Below are 18,947 nucleotides of genomic sequence, written 5' to 3'. Positions count from 1 at the left end.
GTGCGGGGTATGGTGACTGGGGACGGGTAGTGCTAATGGGTCTGGGTCTGGGTGTTTTGCTGGGATGATGAAGACACTTTGGAATCAGACAGTGGTGACAGTTGTACAACTTCATGACCACACTAAAACCTGAATATGCTAAATACTGAATTGTACCCCTTAAAAGGGTGAATTTCTTGGCTGGTGAGTGTGATCTCAGTAAAAATATAATACTTCATAGGGTCACTATAAGAGTTGGTGCACAGTAAGTGACTGGCTTTGTCCCTCACTGGTCCTGTGGGGCCCCGAGGACATCAGTGAGCCTGTCCCATTCACACTGTCTCCAACACCTAGGACGGGACCCAATACATAACATGTGGCTTCGAGTTTCTGGAGTCCCATAGACCTGGACTTGAGTCCTGACTCCTTGGGCAAATCATTTGACTGCTCCGAACCCCAGGGTCCTCGTCCTGTAAGATAGGATGATAAGAACAGTGGCAACAAGGGTCAGATGATGCTTGACATCAGGGTGTGTGAGATGCCTTAGCCGGCGGTCAGGTGGCCACACTGACCGATGCTAGCCCCAAGTGGCTGAGTCCCCAACAGGCATCTCCAGGGTGCCAAACAGGGCCAAGGCCATTGTTCCTGGTGGCAGCGACTCAGCCCACAAGATACCTCTCATTGTTCTAGCAACCACAGCAGAACTCGCTAAGCCCAAAGCAATGAGCACTCGGGACACCAGAGCAGGTCCTCAGATTGGCCACAGCCAGGTCTTTGACTCCATGCCAGGCACAGTCCCTTTCTCCCCGAGCCTCAGTGTATTCAGTTGTCAAACGGCTTTGGGACGTGTACCTGCCCCCGAGGTATACAGTGCTCAGACAGTGCCTGGTATATTTTAAATAAAGTGCATCAGAGGACACGATTGAGAAAATAAAGCTGAGAATGGCTGAGGAAGTATGGGAAGGAGTTGGCAGTTTTATAGAAGGTGGCCTGGGAAAGTCTGGTTGAGAAAAGAACATTTGAGCAAAGACCTGAGAAGGCGAAGGAAAGAGCCATGTGGAGCTTGAAGGGGAAAGCATTCCAGGCAGAGGAAGCAGCAGCAGGTACAGAGCAAGTGTGGCTGGGGGGTGACTTCCCTGTTAGGGCAGGGACCGTCCTGGGGGACCTGCAAGTGGCCGGCCTCTGTGTAGGCCTCGCGGCAGGGCCCTGTGGGGGGCCTGGCACCTAACTGGGCGACAATGACTCTTGCTGTGTCTGGGGCCGAGTCCCTGCCCCTCCGCTGCCTCACGGCCCTGTGCTTCCTCCTGCAGGACCAACCGGGGCGTCCATGGGCGCCTGAGGAACGGGCGCCAGGGCGGCAGGCAAGAGCATGGTGAGACACCAGCCCCTGCAGTACTATGAGCCACAGCTGTGCCTCTCCTGCCTCACCGGCATCTACGGCTGTCGCTGGAAGCGCTACCAGCGGTCCCACGATGACACCACGCCGGTAAGCTGTGCTGGGATGGGGCCAGAGGACCTAGGGAGCCCTGGGGCCTGGGGGGAAGGGTCTCAGCTCTGTCATCTGTGTGTGGCTCTGGACGGGTCACTGCCCCTCTGGGGTTCCATTTCCCCTTCTGTAAAATGGGCCCATGATCATTCCAGCGGAATGCAGGACGGAGGAGGTGAACTCTCCTCTGACACATGGGTCCTGGGCTACTCCTGAGGTCTGAGCAGAAAGGGGCGCTCCAGGAGGGACACCCCAAGAGGAAGGGCTCACCCCCAAGGAGCAAAAGTTTTCAGCTTCCTGGCAGCTAGGCAGGCAGGTGGCCAGGCGGCTGGAGGGGAGGGTGAGGAACTGGGCCAGGCCATCCCGGAGCCTGGGAGCTGGCAGGGCCACGGCCTGGCACCAGGGCTCCGCCACCTGAGCCACAGGCCTGTCCGAGCTGGCAGCAGGTGCTCAGCCGGATAAAGAAAGCCTCCTTCAATGTCTGACACCCCAGGCCAGCCCCTGAGCTGAGCCCTTGCTTCCGTCCCTGGGATACTGTTAGCCGCTGGATCTAGTTTCTTCTCTGAAGGAACCCAACTCCTTGAGGAGGGAAGGGAGGGAGATAAATAGTGTTTATCTAAAAGCTTTGCTGCCTGGAAAACAGCTTTCCTCCTCTCTCCTGCTTGTCTAAACAAAGAAGCCAGACTCCACCTTGAGCCAGCCTTGAAACAGGATGGAGCGGCCAAGGGTGTGGGTGGCAGCTGAGGTCAGAAGCCAAGTATCACCAGGCTCTCTGGATGGGGAGGATTGGGAAGCTCATCCGCCTTCCCGTCCTCCTTCCCTGCACATGCTGGGGAGCAACAGAGCACTAGCCTGAGTCAGGAGCCTAGGTTCATGACCCCCAAGTGGTGAGAAGCAGGTGCCACCTGGTGAGCACATCATCTGACATGTTACCATGTTACCATTTTTTTTTTTTTAACCTAAGGGAAACTTTATTTACTCTTCTTAAAGTAGTCTAGTTTAAAAACCAGAGGTTAAGTGAGAGGAAAGAACACAAAACCTTCCCCAGACAGACAGACAGATATACAGAAAGGGGGGGAGGGGCTTCAGGTCAGATCTTCTCCATCTTGGAAATGAGGTCATCACAGATTCAGGTTAATTCTTCATTTTCCTTAGTCTTCTGCTCTACTGTCTTCTCCAGTGACTGGATGCGCATCTGCTCCTTCCTCAGGCTGGCCTGGAAGGCCAGGGCCTCCGCTTGGGCCTTGCCGTGCACCTGGGCGATCTCCTCACTGGCCAGCTTGAGCTTCTCTTCTGTGTGGGCCTTCAGAGAAGGGGACTTGCCAAACTGAGGCGAGGGGGAGGGAGGGGCCTGCCCAAGGCCACAGGGCAGGTCCCTGCAGTGCTGAGGTGGCAGCCCCAATCTCCCCATCTCTGGCCCTGCCAAGACAGCCTTTCCGTCTTATGTATTTGGGGGATCTCCCCCACAGGGGTGCAGGCCATGAGATCGGGAGCCAGGCAGGCCTCAAGGCCAAACTGTGCCTCTTCTACTTGTACCTACTTGACTTTGAGCTTTCTCACCTGTGCAAAAACATCCCCCTCCTCAGGGAACTGCTGGTGGATGGCACACACTAATGGCACCGAGTGACTGGTACAGCACTGGCTGTGACTGGTCATTAAGTCAAGTCATTCCCAGCTCCAGGAGCCTCAGCCTCTCCCTCTGAGAAATGGAGGAGGGGTTGGGTCAAGACTTCAGAATTCCTTGGCTCCTCTGCTCCATTCTCCCCAGAGACCCAGGGCAGACAGCAGGGCCGCCCCGTGTCGGGAAAGGCCGGAGCTTGGCAGGCAGCTGGCACTCAGTGTCTGGGTGCCACGTGCAGTCCTGGGCACTGACATGGCCACTCTCATGTTTCTCCCAACAAGCCCTCGAGCTAATGTCATCTCTACCATTTCTCATGGGGTAAGAGAAGCCAGGAGCGCTGATGAGGGGCAGAAGCTGTGATCTGGCCCTGGGAGGGAGCTGGTCCCATAGCTCCGGGAGGGAGGATGGCTGAGCTCCCCAGCAGCAAGCCCCTTGGCCATCCGAGAAGCTGCTGGAGGAGGGCAGAGCTCCCAGCACATCTCACACCCCTCAGTAGGCCCCGGGCAGACCCATCCCAGGCTTCAGAGTCAGGAAGTGATAAATCTTGGCTGAGGCCAGCCCAGGGCCCAGGTGAGGAAGTGGTGGGCTGAAGCCGGTTTTGAGCTGACTGGGAGCCCAAGCAGTATTATATTGTCTGCAAATGCCTGTGTCGGGGGTGCCAGGTATGGAACAGAGGCAGTAGGGGCTGCAGGAGGCCACACGCCAGCTTGGCTGGGAGAGCATGTTGCAGCAGCTCTGGGTGTCAGGGCCTTCACAGAATGCAGAATGGGCTGAGCTCACCTCGGGCGACCCACTGCGACTCCCAGCTGAGGAAGAGCACCCCTTCCCTGTCACTCACCCCATCCCGCTTCCCCGCCCGCTTCCTGGGTTCTAGCTTCAGTCTGCTCACCCTTTGTCTCTGCCTCTCCCGTGATGGCCAGGTGAGGACCATGATGGGGGCTGGGCTCTCTGGCCTGACACCTGGGGCTCACAGTCAGGGCTGATGCAGAGAAGGTGCTCTATGAGCATTGCTGAACAAACAGGCCCTGGAGGGAGCTCTGGGAGCACAGGTTGGGTGTGAAAGGAGCACTGCCAAGCAGTAGAGGAAAGGCCCCCAGAAAGGGCAGGGGCTTCAACTTTGGGCCTGTGCCTCTTCTCATCCTCACCTGCCCCTCTGACTTTGGGGATGGGACCCTTCCCCTCCCTGTCCTCTTGAGGGAGCCTCCCCCAGCACCTCTCAACTCAGACAAGCTGTGGGTGAAGTTCTTCTGTGAAGCCAGACCTTTCTGATCCTCATCTGTGTAATGGGGCAACAGACTGGTGGTAAGTCACAGAAGCATTTCATCACGATCCTGCTCAGGCTGGGAAATAAAGCCTGAGAGTAACAGTTAACATTTATTGAGTACCTATTATATGCCGGAGCCGAGAGCTTACTTGCATTGCCCTGTAAGATCGCCCCTGTGGGGCAGGTTTAACTATGATTCCCATGAGTTAGAACTCGAGGCTTAAGCCATGCGTCACACCTGAAGCCCAGGATGGATTTTACAACAGGAGCCTCTGGAGGATGAAGGCAGAAGGGGAGGAGTATGTGATTAAATGAGAACTTGCAAGAAGGGGAAGAAAGGAGGGGCCGGAGGAAGCTTTGGGAAGTTGCCCGATGGGGGAGGAGCGTGGGACCAGGAGCAAGAGTGGGAGTGGCTCGGATGCCAGACTAGGAGCCCTCTGAGGTCCAGGGATGAAAAGCAGGCCCTGCAGTACTGGAGTGGATCCTGGGGCACGGAGAGGAGCCCCCTCCTCTGCATAGGAGCTAGCAGCCTCCTTGCTGCCCCCCAGCCTGAGCCTTCCCGCCCCACCAGCCTGATGCATTCCCACCTCCTCCAGGCCTTTGCTCTTACTGTCCCTCCGCCCCCAGGACACACTCTGGACAAATAAGGAAACAGGAAACTGAGGACCAGACCTGAGAGGTGAGATGGCCTGTTCTACCCCCAGCCCCTGGGGAATGGAAGAGCCTGGCAGCAGGAGGCTGGCTCACTCGACAGCTAGGAAGGGGAAGTGCAGCTTTTTATAACTGGAGATAATGAATTGGTTGTTGTCTGTGACTCATTACTCTAATACTGCCAATTAAGGGCTTGGTAGGACAGGAGACAGTTCTCAGGCTGTCCCCCAGGGCCCCCTGAAGACCGCGTGTCTGTGGGAGGCAGCACCGTGTCAGAACCAGCTTCTCTTGTAGCAAGAGGCATATAGGTCAGACCCTGGAGGAGCCGCCCAGCCCAAGTCACTGAAGGTGACAGACAGGGACTGTCAATTCTCCTGTATTTCTTTTTTTTTTTTTTTAAAGGATTTTATTTATTTATTCATGAGAGACACACACAGAGAGAGAGGCAGAGACCCAGGCAGAGGGGCTCCATGCAGGGAGCCCAATGTAGGACTCGATCCCGGGTCCTGAGGATCAGGCCCTGGGCTGAAGGCGGCGTTAAACCGCTGAGCCACCCGGCTGCCCTCTCCTGTATTTCTATATTGCCTTTGCCTTCTGAGGGCTGTTTTAAGCTCCTGTGACCCCTCCGCCTCATGGATTAGGCTCCAGGCAAAATAAGTGTTATATTCGAGCCACAGAGTTGGAGGCACAGCCTGCGTGCGCTGCCCTCCACTTGCATCCCCAGCCCCGTGCCCCCCGCCTGCTCCCCACCAACAGTCTTGTCTGCAATGCACCGATTCCTTATTCATCAACAAGCACCAACACACCCAGGCCACCCAGGGTGATCAGTGCTGAGGCCCAGGAAAGCCCCAGACGGGAGGGCCTATGGGAGGGCCTGCCTGAGCTGATGTCTGAGAGTTAGTTCTGTCTAGCCGGACGGGGAAGTGTTCGAGGCACGGGATACCAGAGCTGCTCTTGTTTGGGAACCGAAAGCAGTTTGGCCTCAGTGTGGCTCCATGTGAGGAGGGAAGCCTAAGGCTGTGCTGCGGAGCCTACTCCCCATCCTGGGTGGAGGGAGCCCCGTCAGACTCAGGCTGTGCAGGGCCCAGCCTGGTGATGTGGAGAGTGCACGGAGAGGCTGGCGTTTAGGTGGGGAGAGTGGGGAGCCAGGTAGGGAGGCTGAGGCCTCACCTGGGGTGGGGGTTGGGGGGATGGCGGGGAGGGGGCGGGGAGGGGGCATAGCGTGTGCAGGTTCCTGGTGAAAGGAGGGATTCTAGAGAGACTTGGGAGATATAATCAACAGTCTGGAGATGGAAGAGATTAAGGGAGTCCCTGACGATGCCTCCCTCCCATCACCCCATGGTTTCTAGCCTAGCTGGATGAGGCCACTCCAGAGAGGGGTGGGGAAGCATGCTGTGTCCCGGGGTGAGTGCCAGACGAGAGTGGTCTCCACAGAGTTCAGGAAGAGCACAGTGAGGGTGGGACACAACTATGTCTCCCCTCCCCCAGTGGTCTGTCTCCTATGACCAGAGGCCCTGTAGCCACGCAGGAAGGCCCCCGCTGGGGGGAGTCTATCATTTCCCCCCACGCCCCACCCCTTCCAGAATAGCCTCACCCCTTCCTAGCACCAGGCCTGTGTTCAGGCTGCCCCCTCGCTTGGAATGCCCCTTCGCTCTTTACCTCTCAAGGTGCATGGCAGATGCCTTCTTGGAGAATTATCCCCCTCAAACCAAAAAAGAACCAGGTGCCCCTCCCTTGGGCTCCCGTGGCACTTCCAATCTGGCTGCTCCTGTGCACTGTGACTTTCTGTGCCTCCCAAAGAACTCAGTGTTGTGAGAGCAGGGCCTGGGGCTCGGGCAAGGCCGGCAGGATGCCTGAGGCGGGGTGCTGAAGAGTACTGAAGAAGCCAGTTAGGGACCTGCCATTCTGCTGGCCTTGCCCAGAGAGGGAAGACCTCCGATGAGTTCTGGGGTATTGGGTGGTCTGGGAGAGGGCAAGCATACGTGTGTGGACAGGTGCATGCTGTCTCCTGGTGCTCCTGGCTGTGCTTGGCAGATGAGGGTGCGGACTTCACCACAGAACCCCCTAGGCCACCCTGAGAGTGGAGACTGGACTCTGCAGGTGGGTGGGCAGGAGCACGAGGGTGGAGGTGTTGAGGGAGCCTCCCCCAGCACCTCCCAACTCAGACAAGCTGTGGGTGAAGTTCTTCTGTGAAGCCAGACCTTTCTGATCCTCATCTGTGTAATGGGGCAACAGACTGGTGGTAAGTCACAGAAGCATTTCATCACGATCCTATCACCACCAGGTGGGCCTATAGGGGAGAGTGGATCCCACTTGGGAATCCAGGTGGGCTCCCTCGATAAAGCAGCCTTTGCAATGGGCTCCAGGGTGTCACTGGAGTCAGCCAGAAGTGCTTGGGCATCCCCCAGGGAGCTGTGCCCTGAACTCTTCCCTGCCTACATCAGTGACTTAGTGTGTGACCCTAGGCAAGGCCAGACCGTCTCTGGGCTTCAGCCTGCTTATGGGTTAGATGGAGGTACAGATTCATGCCCCAAGGGGTACCAGTGCACCTCATGTCTTGTACAAGAGACTGCTGTCCCAACCTTGGGGAAAACGTGTCCACCCTATAAACTTTCAAAGGGGTGGCTGTTCCCTTCTCTGGTGCTTTGGTGAAAAGGAGCCCAGCAGGTCAGAGGGGCGGGGGCGCCTTTCAGTGTCCAGTTTTCCCACTCCAAAAAAGGGGATAAAAAACAAAATAATAAATAAAATGTGGATCAGACCTGTATTATCCTTTAAGCCTTGCAGGGTTGCCACTATGATAAGAAAATAGGAGATGATATTATTGCCTCCATGAGAGAGAGGAGAGGCTGGTGGAGCTCTGGTTTGTTGCAGTGAAGGGCGCGGAGGATTTATCGCTGTAATAAGGCCAAGCCATCTCGGCGTTTGGGAACCCCTGCACTCCACCTAGCTCCTTGCTGAATGGTGCCAAGGGTGCCTGGCGTGGCCATGCCACACTGCAGGGGAAGCGCCTAACATTCGGTGACCACCTTGGGTGTCTGCTGAGGGAGCCTGGAAGGGGCAGGAGATGATAGGGCAGCAGCCGGAGGTGCCGCCACCCACCCCCCTGTGGCCCTGGCAAGGCCCTCTAAGAGCTCGGGCTAATCCCTCCTAAGGCCCCCTAGCTCCTCCACTGCTATCTCCCCATGGGCTGATGCAACCCATGGGATGGGTGCGGAGAGGCAGGGTGCCCTCGGCTGGGCCTAGTTTCATTCTACTGCCTCGTGAGCCCCTCCCAGTGCACCCAGCAGGAGCAGGGGCACACACAAGCCTAATTGCCTGGCTCTCTGTAGCCCAGAAAGATCAATCCGGCCTCTTAGGCTGTCAGGAGCTGGCTGGGGGTGGAGACTCTAATCCCTTTCCCTGCTTGGCCCTAATGCTATAATACATCTCAGACCTCCCCAGGCCACCCCCTCCCCCAAATCTCCTGGGTCAGGGCCAGAGTAATCCCTGCGTGTCTCTCCCCTCCCAGAGCTCCCTGCATCCTTCCCAGCTGACATCTTCCTGGCTTCTCGGGCGCTTCAGTCCCCCCATTTGGCATGTGGCAAGGGTGAAACAGGCTGAGGACTGGAGGACCTGGCATTGCCTGAGATCTAGCCTGCACGCGGGCAGACTCTGTGGGTAGGCACCCCGCACCACAGTCTCTCTCTCCAGTCCCTGCAGGGCCGTGTGGTGCTGAGGACGGTAAAGCAGACTAGGGACCCCAAGGGCGCTGCAGGGAGCTGAGCTCAGGCACGAGGAAGGAACGCAGGCAGCACCCACCCACGGGGCAAGGGCTGTCTTGGAACAGACTCGAACGCCTAGAAGCGGTGCACGCACATGTGAGGATGTGCCTGCCGTGTGGTACATGAACACGGAAATGATGACAGACTTCACAAACCGTGCAGGGACAGCTGACGTATCCATTTGGTGGCAGTAAAATTAGATCTCTGCCTCTTACCTCAAACCCAAATAAATTCCAAATGGATTAAAATGTATTTTATTCTATTTTTAAGCTCTTTTTTTCTATTTAGGAAGCACACATTTGTTAGAGAAAATTCAAACAACTTGGAAAGATGGAGAGTAGAAGGAATTCTAATCTTCACGCTTGAGACGAATGGCTTTCCACCCTCTCTCCAGGCACACACACATTCACTTGGAGCCGTAGACAAATGCGTACACAGCCCTGGGTGGATTACAGATTTGAAGGTAAACAACTAAGCCAAGAAATTACCAGGATAAACTAAGAATCATATATATAATCTTGAGCTACCTTTCTTAAACACAATATCAAAGGTAAAACCTATAAAGAAAAAGAGAGGTAGGGGGCATCCCTGGGTGGCTCAGCGGTTTAGCGCCTGCCTTCGGCCCCGGGCGTGATCCTGGAGTCTCCATCTGCCTGTGTCTCTGCCTCTCTCTCTCTGTGTCTCTCATGAATTAATAAATAAAATCTTAAAAAAAAAAAAAAGAAAGAAAGAAAAAGAGGGGTAGATTTGACTACATGACAATTAAAAAAAATTTTTTTCTTTAAAGATTTTGTTTATTTGAGAAAGAGAGTGTGTTAGAGGGTACGAGTGGTGGGGGAGAGGCAGAGGAACAAGCAGACTCTCTGCTAAGCCAGGAGCCTGATGTGGGTCTCGATCCCCGGACCCTGAGATCATGAAGTCAGACACTTAACTAAGCCACCCAGGCACCCTGAAAATTTAAATTTTTATACAAAAAGCATAATAAAAAAATTAAAGTAAAATGATCAAATAAAAGACAATAAACAGTATATAGGAAGATAAATACTCTTATATAGGGAAAGCTTCTATATGCCCAGAGGAAAAGAAGCCAGCTCCCCAAGCAAAAGCTGCCGAGGTGTGTGCCCCAGTCCAGGCTCCCTAACCTGTCATCCCAGCAAGCCCATTCCTTCCAACTCTGCAGCAGACATTTCCTCCTCCAGGAAGCCCTCCAGACCATCCTTCCTCCTCCTGTCATTGGCCCTGTACTCCTGAGAAGCCCATGCTTGCCCCATTTGCCACGTTGATTCCTGGGATTGGAATTGCCTTGCAATCTGTGGGGGTTGCTCAGAGGGGATTCCAGGCCTCCTTCACGTTGCATGGTGCAGGGCTCAGCATGTGTCTAGGGTCACTAAAGAGAGTGGCGGCAAGGAGAGAGGGGAGCTTCTGGGATTTGGTTTGGTATGGGGTGTGAGGTAGAGGTCTAATTTTTTTACCAGATGGATGTCCAGATGTCCTGACATCATCTGTTGGATTCTTCATCGTTTCTGTACTAATTTGCCATGTATTAATCTTGTGTCCTTGCTTCCAGGCTATCCCCCTTCTCTGGGTCTCAGTTTTTCCATTTCGGAACTGGGCCCGTAGAGGATGAGGTGAGATGAGGTCTGAACTCTTTTCTAACTGAAATTCCAGAGTTCCTGGCCTGGCACTGCCTATGACTCACTTGGTGACCTTGGTCCAAGGCTTTGCCCCTCTGAGCCAATTTCCGCCTTGGTCAGACAAGGATAATTACCTGTCCTGCTTGTTGTTGCTCTGGGATAGCTGAAGATGCTGAAGGCACTCAGACCCGAGTGTGAATTCTGGCTTCGCAGGGCTCTGTCCCCCAAAGCCAGCAGTGCAGGGCTAGGAGGGGGCATGGGGCAGCTGCTGTGCCAGGGTCTCCTTCCTTCATCCCTGCCTGCTTCTAGGACAGCAGTCTGCAAAACTGGGCCCGCCCTCTGTCTCCTGCTGACCCTGGCACCAACCCCAGGCCAGGGGCAGGTGAGCTACCGGCTGTCCTCAGCAGCCGGAAAAAATTTGCTGTAGAGCAGGGGGCGGGGGACGTCTTGATCACTGTCTTCACATAATTAAAGGGCTGTCAGATGCGAGATGATAATTATAGGAACGATCGTGGATTTGGTGACTTACAGCTTACATCTGTAATCACATGCGGGCCTGGCAGCCCTCCGTGAGGTAGAGGTGATGTCATCCCTGTGAATGGAGGAGGAAGCTGAGGCTTGGTCCTCAGTGACTGGCCCACAGCCCTGCAGCTAATGGGGAGGAAGGCTGAGAATGAAAATCCAACTCTTGGTCATATCTCTCCCATGCCCTGGCCATTTGACCCCAATATTTCTTGCCCCTTTGCTGGACTTGTTCTGTGTGGTGTCAGAGGACCAGCTGCAGGTGGCAGTTGTGGAGGTAGATGTCAGTGGCACATCAGGGAGGGATGGTGGGACACTCAGGTCCTGCTGCTCTGTGCAGCCTGCCCACCTGCTGTTGTCTCCTCCAAGGCCACCCATTTAGTAGGTGGCCAGTCTGGGATTCGAAGCCCGCGTCCCTGGGCTCCCAAGGCAGTGTGTCCCTATCCGGCTGCTGTCTTAGGAGGAAGAACTTTCTGTCTAGAGGAGGACCATGCAGCATCCAGAGGGCGAGTGCCCATCCCTGGAGCTGCAGGAGCAGAAGCTGGGTGGGCACCTCTCCCGGAGGCTGCAGCGGCAGTCCCTGCCTCGGGGGCGACAGGGGAGATCAGGAGTCCAGCACTGGCTCTGCCATCCTGTGAATCTGAGGTCTGTGGCGGAGCCAAGACTGGAAGGGTCCCCAGGAGCGGGAGCCGTGTCTGTGCGCATCCTGGCAGGGGCCTGAGGGGAGCAGCCAGCTGCAGCTGGGGCCTGGCCCCACACTTCCTGTGTAGGGTTTGTGGCTGCAGCCCCGGGCTGTGTGACTGCCCTTCGCACCCCCCCCCCCTCCTTCTCATAAGCTCCTTCAGTTTCTCTCTGAATGCAGAAGGCTCTGGAGTGGGCGGGACAGAGATGAAGAGGGGTGAGGAGAAAAGGAGACAATCAGCAGAAGACAGGGAGGAGAAGCAGTGGCCTCTGGGACGCTGGCACACCATTGCTTGGCGCAGGCTGGAGGGACCTGTCTTCCTGGAGGGAGCGTGGGGACAAGCACGGGAGGAGAGGAGGCAGGAGGTGTGGGGCTGAATGCCCTAGGCTCTGGGGCTTGGGCCCCTGGGGTTCTCCCTCAGTCCCCGCTCCCAGCTCCCAGCCAGGGCCTGTCCCCTTCCCCAGCTGCTCTCCCCTCCCCTGTGCCCGCTACTGCCCAGTCAGCTCAGGGACTTCTGTCTGACCTTTGTTCTCGGCGGCTGGGGCTCTGAAGGGAAGGGGGCGGAGTATCACAGGAGCTCCTTCCCTTGGTTCCTCGAGGCTGCAGGCTCAGCCTGAGGCTATGTCTGTGTGGGAGGGTGGCCTTGTGCACTGGTGGCCTGAGCCTCCCCGCATCAGGCATGCTCGCACCTTCTTCTGTTCTTCACACCATAACCGAGCACCACCTTATTCTCTGCAGGATGAGGCCAGGGTACACAGACATATTTTAGCCATCCCTGTCCTGAAGGAGTCCCCAGCCCAGGGAACTGTCCCTTTTGAAGCACCTACTGTGTGCCACTTGACATACATCACCTCATTTAATATCACCCCTCCAAGGTAGGGGGTTATTCTTCCCATTTTACAGATGAGGAAACTGAGGCTCAGAGGGGTTAACTGGCCCAAGGGGCAGAGACTGGTCCATCTGCTTCCAGAGCCCAGGCTCTTTCCATGTCCAAATTTCAGAATATGATTGAGGGCCAAGTTGGTGGGTACCAAGAGTCTGTGCAGAAGTGCTCAGGGAAAGGAAGTCTTCAAGGGCTGAGGGATGGAAGTGCTTGCTGAAGGAGGGGGTTTGGCCTCAGGTGGAGCCCGGAGAGACAGGAGCAAGGAATTGCAGGGGACCAGGCTGACCTGGGGCTACTATACTAGGTCCCAGCTGGCAGGGCCAGCTCTCAAAGGAACCTGCAGACCGCTGCCTCCTGTCAGGACACCTGGGTTCAATCCCACCTCCATCTTCCCCTTCTAGATGACCTTGGCCATGTTGCTCAATCTCTGACTCCTCTCTACTTACCCATATTTGAGCCTTTGTGCAAATTAGCAAAAGGCTCCCCTTCTCCAGGACTATGTCCAGCATCCGCTGGAAAGGGGCCATGAGAAATCTATATACCAATGGTAAGTATGATGCGAGAGCCACTTCTTAGTGCTGGGGTCCGCAGCTCCCTCAGCTCTGTGTGCTGGCCCTTCTCATTTGCTCTGGATGGGGATAAAAACCCACAAGTAGAGAGCCCCAGGCCCTGTGCAGGCAGGAGGAAGTCAGGGAGGGCCGGTGGGTCCACATCCCTCCCAGCTGGCCATGACCTCAGAGCTCAGACCTCCTGGGAGGTAGCCCAGGCCTCTCTCCTGTGGGGGCCCCGACAAAGGACCTTTAGTGCCCTTCAGAGCCTCTCTGTTGGTGGAGCTGCTGCCCGCCCCTTCCTCCACCAGTGCTTGGCCTTCCCCTCCCATTTCTTCCAGCCCTTCCCCCACATCCAGGTTTTTCCTCCGATTGTTCTTACAGCGATCTGCTGCCTCCCCACTGGGGTTGGGCCTCTTCATCCCCATCTACGGGCTCCCTGTGGCCATAGGCCCCCCAGCTTCAGGCTCCCAAGAGTCTCATCTCTAGGTGGCCCCCACCCCCAGCTCCTGCCTGGTTCTGATCCTTAGGCCTGGCCTCCATCTCTGCCAGACCCTGGGTGCCTCACCCACTTGCCAGCTCAAATTTTCTCATCTGGGCCGGTGTCCAGCTTCATTAGGGTAGCTCTACATTCTTGCCGTCCCTCCTGCCCTGCTGTCAGGATCTGGCCAGGTGGGGACAGTGGCCTTAGTGCGCAGGGCCCCCCAACACCCATGGTCTTCCTGGCCACCTGCCAGAATTGCCCCTGGGGCCCGCGTCACACCTCGCCTGGCCAGCACCTGTAGGAGGTTCTCTAACATGCCACTGTCCCAAATTCCAGACTGCTTGCCTGGGACTGGACCCATCATGGGCTGGGGCTCACCCTTCACCCAGAGCCCTCGCAGAACCTTGTTGCTGGCCAGACGTGCAGCAGCCTTGCCCCTGCTGAAGTGGAGCAAGCTCTACGGACAGACAGCCGCTCACTGCTGCCAGCTGGGGGTCCCCTCTGTCGGGGGTGGGATGGTAAGCCCCCGGTGAAATCTCTCCTGGGTGACATCCTCATGCTGGAGCTGGAGAAAGGGTCTTTTCTCACCTACCATTTCACTATCAAAACTTGCTTAGGTTCCCTCCCTACCCTGGGACTATGAAGACCCCCCCTCCCCCCCCCCAGATCTGGAAGGTGCTTACAGTACAGCAGAGGAGACTGGCATAGGGACAGTTACAGAACCGTGGGGTCTGTGCCAGGACAGGGAGGCCAGGGCTGTGGAACCTCCGTGGAGAGGAGATTCACCCTGCCGGGACAGGGAATGCCTTGGGAGGAGGAATTGCCTTCTAAATGGAGGGAATGGTTTGTGCAGAAGCATGGGGCTTGAAAGAGCCTGTTTGAGGAACTGCGGGTGATTTGGTGCCTGGGCTGGAAAGTGCCTGTTAGGGGGCAGAGGTGACGGCTAAAGCCAGCGAGATTCCTGAGCTGGGGCATGACATGACCAGAGGTGGATCAGTCTTGGAAGACCGATGTTTAAGCTGGCCTGGGACCAGCCAGCTGCACTCTGCAGGAATGGGGGTGAATGAATTCTTAGTTACGAGCAAATAAGGACTGGAGGCAGCAAGAGGGACTTTGAGAAAGTCAAGGCCTGGGGGATGCTAGGTCAGCTGGGCTGGGGATGCTGGCTCAGACGTGGCATCCCACAGCCCTCAGCCCCACGGCTGAACTGTGGCTCCTTTCTGTTCCCCTGAATGGTCCCAGCCACGCAGGTTGTTTGGTGGCTGTCAGGGTTCCCATGCTCCAGGACGGCCCATGGCTTGCCCTGCCTCTATCTGGGGTTTCTCCACTCCCGAGCAAGGCTGAGCCTCGTGGGCCTGGAGCTGGGGCTCGTGCCATCCTCTGTCTGGGTGGGACAGACGCAAGTGGTCTACTGTCTGAGAAGCCACCCACCACCACCTGCTGGAAAGCTGGTTTCAGGGAGTTGTCACCTCTACATCTGTTTATGTGCAAAGTGGGGCAAAGCAAGGCAGCCTGGCTTTGTACATGACGGTGAGCGGAGGAGGCTGCTTTAACTGTCACCCAAGCTCGGACCCCCTTGCCCAGGCCTAGGCATGGAGTGGGTGCTCAGTGTGGATCATCATGGCTCTTCTGGGTCTAAGGGCCTTTCCCAACATGCTGGGAGAGGCAGAGCGTGCTTGAAGATGCACTGCTAGAGCACTGACCGTGCGGGCCTGGTTCTGAGAACATGGCTTGTATTATCTTATTTGATCCTCAAATCGACCCCACGGTGTCAGTACTACTACTCTCCTCACCACACACACGAATAAACTAGGCACAGTGGGGTTACATCAGCTTGTAATGCCTGAGGTCATACGGCTTGTAAGTGGTAAATGGGGAGTCTGGCTCCAGACACTGTATGTATAACCGCTCCACTGCGGTGTCTCTTGGTGGCATGGGATGGAGGTGTCCTGGGCAGTGAATGAACTTTCCCTCCTCTTATACGTGTGTTCCTGCCTACAGTCATAAATTGTAAGGGAGTGTCCTTGTAGATCACACAGTCATTTGGGAGACACGGTCACAGGAGAGGACCACGGTGCACAGGGCATGAGTTTAGAGACAGATGCACTGATGCCGTGGGTGGCAGAGGTGGAGTCCAGGAAATAAGCAAATAAGCCAGGGTGCAGTGACTCTTCCAGGGTGAGGGAACTGGTTGGGGAAGGGGATGCAGCTGGGGGGGTGAGGGGAGCACCCCCAGAGGGACCTCCCTACCTGGCTAAGCAGTGAGGAGCGCCATCAAGAGGTTACACCAGGGTTAGAACCATGCCTCTGGGCTAGAAGGATCAAAGAAGCCTAGGGGAGCTGCAGGGAGCTTGCAAGGGTTCTGGGCAGTGGCCAGGCAAGAGATGCCTGGGCCACCCAAGCCCTGCAGTCCCCCAAGGTTCTTTTCTGCACTGACTTCCCCTCAAAGGCTGTTGGATTGTTCTGATGATCTCAGCAGTTTCCCAGAGAGCAGGATGTTCCCAGCTTGTTGTGCTTCTGAGATAAGGGGACAGACGAAAGCAGGGATAAACCTGAGGGCCCAGCCGGAAGTGCCTGCAGACCTCTCCGGAAGCAGCAATGGGGGGGGGGGGGGAGGGACCCCATCCCTGCAGGAACGGGAGTGGGGAGGGGATGGCTACATGGCCCAGCCCTGAGGGGCTGACACCTGGTGGTGGTGGGGGGAACACAATGCTTCAAGTCCAGAGACTGGGGTGCTGGTCTTTAATCCTCTGCTTCCTTGCTGTGTGACTAGGGCAAGTTGCTTCACCTCTCTGAGCCTCAGTGAGTTTGAGTAGCATCAGGCAGGGGTGAGAAGCAACGCCTACACTGTAGGTGTGTGTGAGAAGGGAAGGAGGTGAGGGATGTAACCTCACAGGCTGCAGAGGACCATGCTGGTGCCAAGGCTTAGGGCACATGTGGCCTTTGCTCCTGGGGGCCATCACCAGAATGGGGAAGCTGGTGCACCCTGGAAAGGCTTCAGCCAAAGAGGAACAGAAGACCCCTGGGGCAGACCCCTAATGCTGCTCCTAGCTCCCTACTATTTTGGGTGTTGGGCAGGTCCCCACCAGGATGAATAGGGTAGAAGCAATCCCTGCTTGGCAGGTTTAGCTATAAAGGGGGAGGTCAGAAGAACATTCTAGGTGGGAGGTGGCCCAAGGGGCCAGCCGCTGACCTCACTTGTCTCCTTTCCTTGCTCTGCTCTTCCAGTGGGAACGCCTCTGGTTCCTGCTCCTCACCTTCACCTTCGGCCTCACACTCACCTGGCTCTACTTCTGGTGGGAAGTGCACAATGACTACGATGAATTCAACTGGTGAGTGGGTATGGGGTGGACAGGGGACATGGGGGCCTGGACCTTGGGCTGGAACTGGGGGGCTTTGGTTTGAACCTGTCTCCCAGGCTGGGCCCCAGAGCTTGTGTATGCCTTTTGGGGACAGGGTGATCCTCTGGAAAGCACAAAGGCCTTGCAGGAGCTGAGGGCCACTGGGGAGAACAGGGAACTCTTTCCTGCTGAGCTGTCATGGAAAATAGGAACAGGAGGCTGGGGCAGGGCTCAGCCCAGGTCTGGGGTCTCTGGACCTCATTGTGGACAAGAATCCCAAGGCCCAGAAAGGCCAGGGCCTCGGCAGAGGAGGTGACCCCAGCCCCCAGGCATCCGAAATCCCTAAGCAGGACCTTGGGCAGGGCTAGCAGATGCTACGGTTCTAGGATAGCTCAGCACTCCTCAGGTCCAAGGGCAGGGCCATCTGAGGCTGGTACCAGAGCACCAGGGTACTTGCTTCTTCCTCACCGCCTCCGCTGCCTACCTTTGTCAGACAGTGAAGAGCACAGGAAGGGGGTAAGTTCCCTGGGTTCTGGTGGGGAACTCCTCCACTGACAGGCATGGAAACGGAGGCCCCAGGTCACACAGCCAGTGGGAGCCGACGTGGGGCTTGGAAGCCAGGCCTCCTCACTCTCCATCCTGTTGAAAGTTCAGCTCAGTTCACTGTGACCATGAGCACACTAAGTTGAGCCCCTCTTAGGCTCAGTTTCCTCTTCTGTAAAATGGGATAACTCCACTGTCATAAGGTCTTTCTGAGGATGAAAAGAGATGATGACCATACGAGGGCCCAGAGCTCCACATCACCCTCAGGGCTGCTTCCAGGGAGGCCAGAGCTCCAGCTGGAAGGTGGCCATGAGGTTAGAATTTGGGATTTCCAGGACTCTGGGCTTCTGAAGTGCTGTGGTTCTAGGATTCTGAGATGATCCTAAGATGCCATTAGTGGAATCTGGGCATCCACTCGCCTCTGCATGGCACAAGGCTGTGCCCCTGTTATTAATGAGCACAATAAAGGATGTGCCGCTGTCCCCCTGCAGCCTGGCAAGATGAGCCTGAGTCACAGAGGTGGCCTCTGGCCTTTATTAAATGCCATAAATCAATTATTCATCCTCACAGATACCCAAAGCACTGTTGTGCATAAATGGAAACATTCCCTGCTGGCCCTCCACTGCAGACTTTGGACTGGGCTGAACTGGCGGGCTGTTTCCTGGGAGCTCGTCCGGTCTACCCCCATCATGTACAGATGGGGAAACTAAGGCCCAGAGAGGGCAGGACTCACCTGTGGCCACAAAACCAGTTAGTGCCAAAGTAGTTTGAGGACCGTCTGAGGAGACTGAAGCTCAGAGAGGTTACGTAAACTTTCCAAAGTCACACAGCAAGAGGCAGGCAGGGACCTGAGCGTGGCTGACTGGATCACACTGTCCACAGAACTACCTCCCTCTGCCTAGAGTGAGCGCCCCGTCACTGGGCAGCTCAAGCAGAGCACAGGTGCCTGCCCTGTTGGGGAGGCTGCAGGGGGAAGGCCTGGGACTTAGTGATGGCCTCAAGACCCGTAGCTCCCTCAGCCTGTCCTCTCAGTTTGTTGGAGTTGGTGCTGGGATTCAGGAGACCCGGGCCCGGCCCTCCTGGTCTCGACAGCATCTGGGGATGGTTCACACAAGTGAGAGGACATGAGCAAGAGGCAGGTGGTGAGGGCTGGATGCAGAGAGCCAGGGAGGGGGCCGTGTGGGCGCTGCTCTCCAGGAGGGCTCCCTGCCAAAAGTGAGAGACAAGTGTCACCAAACAGCTCTCAGGAGTCATTCCCAAGGAGCAGGTCCTGCCCTTCTTTGGGCCTCAGTTTCTCCAGCTGTATGGTGAGAAGGGTGCACTCAGTGGTCTTCTAAGCAGCAGATTTTCACCTGCAACTGAGGATGAGGGTCAGGGAAGGGCAGGTGCCCCAGAGTGTCCTCCTGGTGTCTCCTCCCAGCCCCTTGCCCAGGCCAAAGGTGGCAGCAGGCTGGAAAGCACCTGGGGCCGGCTCACATTCTCTGACTACTCTGGGTGAACTGCTGTCTTCTCTGAGCTTCAGTGTCCCCAGCTGTCCAGGGAGGATGC

At 56.4% G+C, this 18,947-nt stretch overlaps 1 protein-coding gene across 5 annotated transcripts in view; it reads left to right on the top strand.

Annotated features, from left to right (window-relative positions):
- The window catches only part of GDPD5 (glycerophosphodiester phosphodiesterase domain containing 5), an 86,266-nt gene that overhangs the window by 41,865 nt on the left and 25,454 nt on the right, over positions 1 to 18,947 (top strand). For 2 of the 5 annotated variants that reach the window (XM_072794662.1, XM_072794663.1), the window contains exons 3-4: positions 1,290 to 1,465; positions 16,744 to 16,847. In XM_072794662.1, coding sequence (XP_072650763.1) covers positions 1,349 to 1,465; positions 16,744 to 16,847 — 221 coding nt within the window. In that variant the 5' untranslated portion in view covers positions 1,290 to 1,348. Of the gene's footprint in view, positions 1 to 1,289; positions 1,466 to 13,851; positions 14,034 to 16,179; positions 16,318 to 16,743; positions 16,848 to 18,947 lie in introns of those variants that run through there. The other 3 variants (XM_072794661.1, XM_072794660.1, XM_072794664.1) reach the window with 3 other exon arrangements.

This window comes from Canis lupus, chromosome 23 (assembly GCF_048164855.1).
Source record: "Canis lupus baileyi chromosome 23, mCanLup2.hap1, whole genome shotgun sequence".
In the NCBI taxonomy this organism is placed as follows: Eukaryota; Metazoa; Chordata; class Mammalia; order Carnivora; family Canidae; genus Canis; species Canis lupus.
The sequence above is the reverse complement of the archived record's forward strand: the minus strand, read 5'-3'. Positions and strand labels throughout refer to the sequence as shown.